Source organism: Fusarium oxysporum, chromosome 3, assembly GCF_000149955.1.
Source record: "Fusarium oxysporum f. sp. lycopersici 4287 chromosome 3, whole genome shotgun sequence".
NCBI classification, from domain to species: Eukaryota; Fungi; Ascomycota; class Sordariomycetes; order Hypocreales; family Nectriaceae; genus Fusarium; species Fusarium oxysporum.
The window spans coordinates 2,548,348-2,556,293 of record NC_030988.1 but is presented as its reverse complement, the minus strand read 5'-3'; the positions used below and the strand labels follow the sequence as shown (position 1 = coordinate 2,556,293).

At 40.5% G+C, this 7,946-nt stretch overlaps 1 protein-coding gene across 1 annotated transcript; it reads left to right on the top strand.

The window, feature by feature from the left end:
• The first annotated feature begins 520 nt into the window (after window positions 1–520).
• FOXG_19291 (uncharacterized protein) lies at window positions 521–2,706 on the top strand. Its single transcript, XM_018399497.1, has 2 exons — window positions 521–1,351; window positions 1,402–2,706. Exons 1-2 carry the CDS (start codon window positions 1,043–1,045, stop codon window positions 2,572–2,574), a joined length of 1,482 nt encoding a protein of 493 aa, XP_018242470.1. The 5' UTR covers window positions 521–1,042; the 3' UTR covers window positions 2,575–2,706.
• Window positions 2,707–7,946: the final 5,240 nt, after the last annotated feature.

Sequence of the window (7,946 nt, the reverse complement as noted above, 5' to 3'; positions counted from 1 at the left end):
ATATTGAGCAGCAAAATAGACAAATAAGTGTTCTACAGCGGGAAAATGAAGGAAATCGACCGAAAAGGCGTAAAAAGGTTATCTATAACCCAAATGCTGAGTTCGCAAAGATTCCAGCGATCAAGAAGGCTCGTGAACAGATGTGGAGGACTTTACAGCCAGAAAGAACAGCAAATAGGGTTAAGAAATCAAAACTTGAGGATCTTTGTACTCAGTTTCATTTAAATATTCACTAACTAAATTTCTATTTAATATAAAAAATGTGGTGTTGAGATAATTAGTTAATTGATCATGATATCCGGTTCTTGGTGTTTTGGCCGGGGTGGCCGGTCTGTGGGGGTGGCCAGTCTTTGGGTGACGGACGTTACTACGCCTAGGCGCGCCTCCACTCCTGAACGCGTAGGCGGCCTCTATTTCATACGCAACAAATTCACCCTGCTTTACCTCCAGCAAAGCTGCAGAAGCTCGAAATGCTCAGTCTTTATTACAGTTTGCCGGAAGCAGCTATTATGTGTACTAAATGCGGTTTTGCTTTGAGTGCTAAATGCGAAGCCGGACTCAGGAGCATTTGAGCCGACAGAAAGGATCTACCTATGAACAGGTCTTACCTTCTATTACCCGTCCAACCATTTTTGGCCTGCCTGTAATCAGTTTTTGGTTATTGGCTGTCCGTTTTCGGAGCACCACACCGGAATTTGACTGTACATTAGCTCTCAATGGTAGCATTCCTCCCACCGCCTATGATTTTCCTTTTCAAGATGGGTGGCTTTCACGGATTCGGCATTTTCCCGCTGGTCATCGGTAAGAATCTTGCACCTTACTATATTATGACCATTTCAGTCCACTCAATTACCTCAACGCCAAAACCAACTACACACATCTTGCATGGCCTACCTCGAGCATTCATCACTTGTGCTTTTTCTGTTATTCATTGTTCATATTTAAAGTCTCAGACGAGCATATTATACTAAAGAAATCCCAGAAATCGACCACCAAGCTTTGTTACTAAATTGCGAGTCTTGTCAACAACTAGAATATCAGTATGAACAGATTCTGCGGCCGAAACTTTATCCCAATTCGAGCCCCGTTCATTTGGCGTGGTGTACACAAAGTTATCCTCCATATCGCCGCCATCTTGCTTATGAGTTGGTTGATTTTTAGGCTTCTAGGTAATATTTTATCAGACAAGCAAATCAGAGATGAGAATGGGGCAATATATCATTGGGGACAATACGAGCCAGAATATAAAAGAAATTTGAGGATTGTGGTGTTCGGCTCGCCTGATGTCTATGGCAACATTCGAGACTTTTCCTCCAAGCGCAAGCCATGGACGGAGGAGTTATGTCACAAGGTAAATCATCATCTTCCAGGTTGTTAATTGTTTCTCTAACTCAGGGATAGCTCAAATGCACCACATATCTATCGTTTGTGCCACAGGATCAGCCAAGCAGAGGTGTTGTCAGTAATGACCTCTACGACAAAGGAGTCCAGGATCTTCTCAACATTACGAAGCACACGGACGTGGAAGAGAAGCCTGCTTTAGACTTTAATTACATAGCTAAGCATTATCCAACTCCATTCGAGGTTCCCGACCTAGCCAGTCAAGTAAACCACTTTCTTACGACGCCGGCACAAAAACACATATCACACGCCACGATTTGGATTTTTGGTTTCGGTACATGGGAGATTTGGAACATGGCAGCAATGCCAAGAACTACGTCAAAGGATATCATCACATCCATGGTCAGATCTATAATTGATCAGGCTGAAATACTCTATGAAAAGTCGCTCGACCAAAAGATCATTACCGGCTCTGACTCTTGGAGAGAATCGAATGGGCCTCTGACTGAAGAATCAACAGCATCCAATACTTTGAAAGAAGTTACGAGAAGCAAGGCTGGGTGCTTTCTTCTCTTGGTACCTACGTTATTCGACATTTCCCTAACGCCCGGATGGCAAGGTAGATTAAAGCCACCGATGCCTAATAGCCTGGCCGAACAGACTCGAAATGCTGCAGAACTGACCGATTTCTGGAACCAGGAGATTGGTTCTGCAGTTGCCGAGTGGAACCAAAGGACAACAAAAAAGCCCAAAAGGATTGGTTCAAAGCACTTTCAAACACCAAATAAGGGCAAGAAGACCGACATTACCGGGTCGATTCAGCGTAGTAAAGATGCCAAAGATCCAGCTTCAAAGGAACATCAAGACGAGAGTATCTTCCAGAACCTATCCCCTAGACGTAGCGGGCTAGTGATTGAAGTTGGTAGGGCAGTTCTCGACGCCATGGCTGAGATTGAGATTCAACATGCAAAAGATCTGGACTCAACAGGGCAGGAGAAACTAGCACAGAACGGCTCAATGTTGTACTCTGAAGTCTGGACGCCATGTATTCAAGGTGACATAACTGGTCTTACTGTTGATATGGGGAAGATGAAAGCGAATTGCGATGTTGAGAACAAACATCTATTCTATGACTCTTTCACTATTAACTATCTGGCCTCAAGAAATGTAATAGATAGTATTCTACAAGACGTTGAGGGCCAGTTATTAAATTTAAGCATGAAAGGCAAATGATATACAGAAGATAGTATTCTGCACAAGGAACATCGCTTACTTGACTAATGTTTAATCTGTCTTAAGTATTAATATTAGTTAATACCTAGCATTAAAAACGTATAAAAGTATATAAATTGCTAATTGTAAGAGAATAGGCATAAGGTTATGACTAAGTATTTAATCTCTTCTGCTTATGGATTCTTTTTACTATATATTTATAGACAAAGAAATTAGGAGACAGATGTACACTGAATCATTTAGTCATAATAGTATTTTATGAAAGCTTTTAATAAAATGGCTATTAGTCCTTGCCCCTGATGTAACTGCGTCTTGCGCTATAGAAGCTCCTAAGGCTGGGCTGGTCTTAATCAGGAGAGGAGATCCAGAGGTGCCTAGCAGTCTAGGAACAAAAGAATCCATGACTTTCTAGGAGTTTCTAGAACTCCTAAATAGGCTTGTCGGTTTGTAAGTCAATAAGGCCGCCTGCTCAGACAGAAAGATATTAAATCAAGATTTTAATACACCTGGGTACTTGACGCTTACCTCGTACAGCCTCTATGAGTGTTACAAGGGTTTTACTCGGCTAAATTGTAAGGGATTGCAAATATTTAGTATTGCAGAACTATGAGGTTTTTTCCAAATATATATAATAGCTAGATTAACTCAAGCATATGTATTTGATTTCGCATTATCTCATCCTCTAGGCTTAGTTAGCCGCCAAGCAAAGTACCTAACAGACAGCTATAAGCAAATTTATAAACACCGCTATAAATCAAGGTGTATATAGAGTTATAACCCGGTATATTCTTAGTATAATTAATGTTAAGAAGCCTAGGGCCAGAGGCAAGCTTATATCTGCATAAAATGGCGGGAAATAAATATATACATCAAGATACTAGCCTCTTTCGAGTATTAAAGGAGTAAACAGAGAAGCGTACAAGTCTCAACAGGAAACAACATCATATTAGACCCAATATCCGGCCCTAAGAAAACCAGCACTGTCAAGGCAGAGGCGGGCTTATCTAATCGGAAAAACTATAGGTTCTATCGACAAATGTCAAGTAGAAACGGCCCAGGCCATCACCCAGCGATCTAAATAATCTTTCTGAACCAGGCGTAATCAGGATAACAAGAGATATTAAATGCTATTAAAAAGGAGGCTGGTTTAGCCATACTAGTCCTTGGGACCCACCGGCAAGTGGAAACAGTTTATCTGAGAATTTGAACAATAAAAAGCAACTTATATAGACTTTACGCTGCTAGAACAGTTACTGAAACAGGGATGCCACTAAGGAGGAGGATATGTTGGACTTGTTGTATAGAGAGCAGAGTATACTGCAATATATTAGATAGACTCTGTGGAAGTATATAGCCATCAGCAGTAGCTTCACAATTTAACTAGGCTCTACATGAAATAGATAAGAGTTTTTTGACTTTTTTCTTTTTTTAAGGAGTCAACGCAATAAGCCCTAGACTACTTCTTGCATAAAGTTCAGGGATTATCGACAGAAAAATAATATTGGAAAAAGAAGTCAGATTTATCTAGTCGAGACATTATTATATATCTCGACTGTTTTACTTTCCCTACGTGTTCTATTTACTCGGATTTAGAACAATATTTTCTATCTCATCATATATATCTCGACAGAGACACTGCATCAAGATACATAGGATAATACAAAGATAACATGATCTGATGCTGTCATATAGCTTTTCATCAAGTAGCTTGCTAACGATAAAAACTCATATTTAAAGCCGGACTATGAGTGTTTTAGGTCATGATGAGATAAAATGATGTATTACATCGTATATCTTTTGCATGCTGCTAAACGAGACCCTTCTGTCTTGTGTCGATCATAATGTCTGGAATCCAATCGACTAAATTTGCCTTAGCTATGGAATGGAGAGTCTAGGAATGAAATATTTAGAATTTTATAAGTTTAATCGGAGGCAAAAGGCTGCAGGGAAATCTGACGTCTGCACACAGATATAACACTGGCTGTAAAGACTAACTATGTCGATTGTTTCATGGCTTAAACCCAGAACCAGGTCTGCATACTGCTAATTTCCCGAAGTCTATTATGACCATGCATTAACTCTGAAAGATATAGGTCAGCTTTGTTGCTAATTGCGTACAAGATATATAATAGGAATGCAAATAAGCCACAATATTTGGTCTGAGCATGTTAAGCTTGATGCTACGTCATACATCACCAAGCTAAGATCTTAAGGCAAAATTCATTAGAATTAGACAAGGATTTGTAGTACATAAGGGCCATTAACTCCTCAACTGACTCTTTCTCAGCTACTTTTATTACCACTCTCTTCAGCTATTATTTAGAACTACAATATTTGCCTTGTTAGCAATCAGTTATTACACCACTGGGTATTATATCTATAAAAGGCTCAGTATAACAACATGAAGGTACCTCTTCAACTTCTCACTGTATGCCTTGGAGCGCCTGCTGCCGCCTACCCCCCAAACGATAAGAAGCTCAGTAGCACAGTTAATGTCGCTGTTGCTCTACCAACCACTACAGCCCTGTCCTGGATGTCTAAATGGTTCTCTAAAGACTCCAACGCATACAAATGCTTCGAAAACCTGAATAATTGTTTGAACAACAGCTTGATTGACAACTCAACTAACAACGCGGCTTGCGCTTCAAACTACATGGCATGTACTAAGAATACTATCATTTAAGAAGAAGATAGGGTCAGTACTACCGAATGAAGCTTTGTTACAGTAAGATATAATTCTAATGAGTGTATAAATTAAAGGAGTAAAGAAAGAGAAGGAGTCATATAGCATAGGCCGTTTCTTTACATCCGTCTTTCTCTTTCTTAGGACAAACGAGTATTATTAGTTTGATGAAAGATGGCATAAGACATAACACTCAGTGATATAATGTGTTACATCTATTGTTGAATAAATAAATCATTATTTGGTTTTATCTTTTAGGTTAAAATTCTATGCGGAGAGATTATAAGCCCTAGGGTTTCATTCTTCTTGAATATACACTAATTCTCTAAAAGCCATCGAGTAGACAGAATATAACTAAATAAAACCTTTTATAATAGTAAATAGTACTAAAACTAGACAGAAATATTAGTTATATCTTAATATAAGATGGGATATATAGCTGTACTTCTTATGATATATCTTCAAGACTCTGACCTTAATACATTTACTTTTTGTAAATCCCACATACCTGCTCTTTAATCTCTTGCTAACAGTAAAATTCTTTCCCTTTCCTTGCACTTACTCTGAACCATATCCTAATACTTATTAGCGCTGCAGTTACATGAGTACTACTAATAATAATCTATATCTTTATATATACTTGACTTCCTCTTCGTATATTATAGGCAACTGTTCCGCGTCATTGTAATTGCTACAATAGAAGGCATTGTCCAATCTTTTGTATTGTGGCATACTGGCAACGTCACAATTCGAACACGACATTGCTACAAAATCCACCAGACTTTCTCGGGCTTTTTGCTCCTGAGATGGTTTAACACCAATTCCGACTGGCCTGTTCAGGGCTAGGAGTGACGTGCAAGCGAGGTTTGGGTTTTGGACCCAAGCCCAAAGACTCTGGCACTCCCCTATGCCCTGGATGTAACGCGGGACCTCCTTAGTTACAAAGATACATAGTTAATTATCTTGCGTATCTAAAGATCTGAGACCTACTTGATCAGCATAAAGGTCTACAGTCCGTCTTGTAATCAAGTCTGCGCTTATGTCATCACAGTCCATTCCCTATATAAGGAAATGGTGACCAATTCTCTCTCACTTTTTGTCACGTTATCGAGCAGTCAGGCGATCTGACGATGCATTCAAGACAAAGCCTTAGGCAAAGACGATATTAACGGAACCGTCACTTTTGCTGGGCTTGAGGACCCTACAGGTCCTTCACTACTTCATCTTTTTAACCAGGCATGTTTTTGGGGATTCCCCTCTTTCAGACACACACTCTTTTTTATTCAAGCCACTAATCGCTTACATGGACACAAGTCAGCTACCTCAACTTAATCAGGTTAACTAAGGTCACAAGAGGGTAAATCCGAGTCAAATGCTAATTCAAGTGACCTCATAAAATTCCACAACCAACTGCTTCTTCTGCGACTATTTGGGGTAAAAGTCTGGGAACGCGGAGAGCTTGCTTTAAGTATTGGGCTTTACAGCAATCAAAGTAAATAGGAGATATATAGCTAACATCTACGATTTGAAAATTGCGATCAGAAAGAAGAATACGCGGGGGCGCCCACTTTGAACACGCATTACAGCATACGGTCTGCCAGTCAGAAAAGATGACCAATCAGGCTACGCCAGTGACAGGTTCCAGGCAGGAGACTTAGATCCAGTTAAAAACAAGAACATACTCCACGTGCATTTACGGACCAATCTTTGAACACAAGAATTTCCCACTAACCCGCATTCGTACAGTGGGATGCAACAAGTTTGAATACCGGGCGTTTATCTTCTTTCGCCGCTAGCCTCTTTGAGCCAGCTACCACGTGCATATCAGCTTTTGCACAGCTAATAAGTATATAGTGATTGGCTAGATTGAGCTTCTTCTTCAGATTAGAAGCAGGCTGAACTCCAAATAGGCTAGACAGGGGGTTATCAGCACTTCAAAAGGTATTCAAACTTATTACATCCCACTGTATTGAGTGTTTAGATGATCTAGAGTTCTTTGGCTGCCCACCTTGTACATCACACAAAATAAAGATCTAAAAATTGATTCGCAGCTAGCCTTACCCCACCACATAAATCACGTAGTAAAATTCCGTAGGAAACCAATGCCGTTTATGGCCTAGTGAAACCTCTCAATTCCATAGTTGTAGACTAAAGGCATACTTCAACCTAGGCTGGATTACCAAACTTGCACGGCCTACGACACTAAATAGTTGGGCTCCAAGCTAGCCTTATTAATTGTATTGATCTCATAAATATGCCCCATTGGGAGATAGTGCCGATGAAATGCAGAACCATTCCAGTCTGTTAAAGCGAACGCACGGATCAGTAGTAAAGCTCGTTCAATCGGCCTAACCCAGTCAGGTCTTGGCTATCGACGGAAACGCCATTTGCCGGGAATGACGGCGCGACAGAGAGAAGAATGTTGTGTCAGGTGTGGATAAGCATCAGTAGACTAGCTTCTTTACCCCCAGGCACTCCGGATCTCTCGCGTGCGGGCATTCATCTGCTCAGAATCACCACCAGTACCACAAAATAATAGGACAGAGAGTATTCAGGCGCTTCTGGGTGTTGATAGTTCCCTTTCTCTCTTCTCCTGCTGCTTCGATCATCAGCTGAACTTCTCGTATAGAGATGTAACATGCAGTCTCCCACCACGTGGATGATAGAACCCTCAGTATTGCCCACTGAT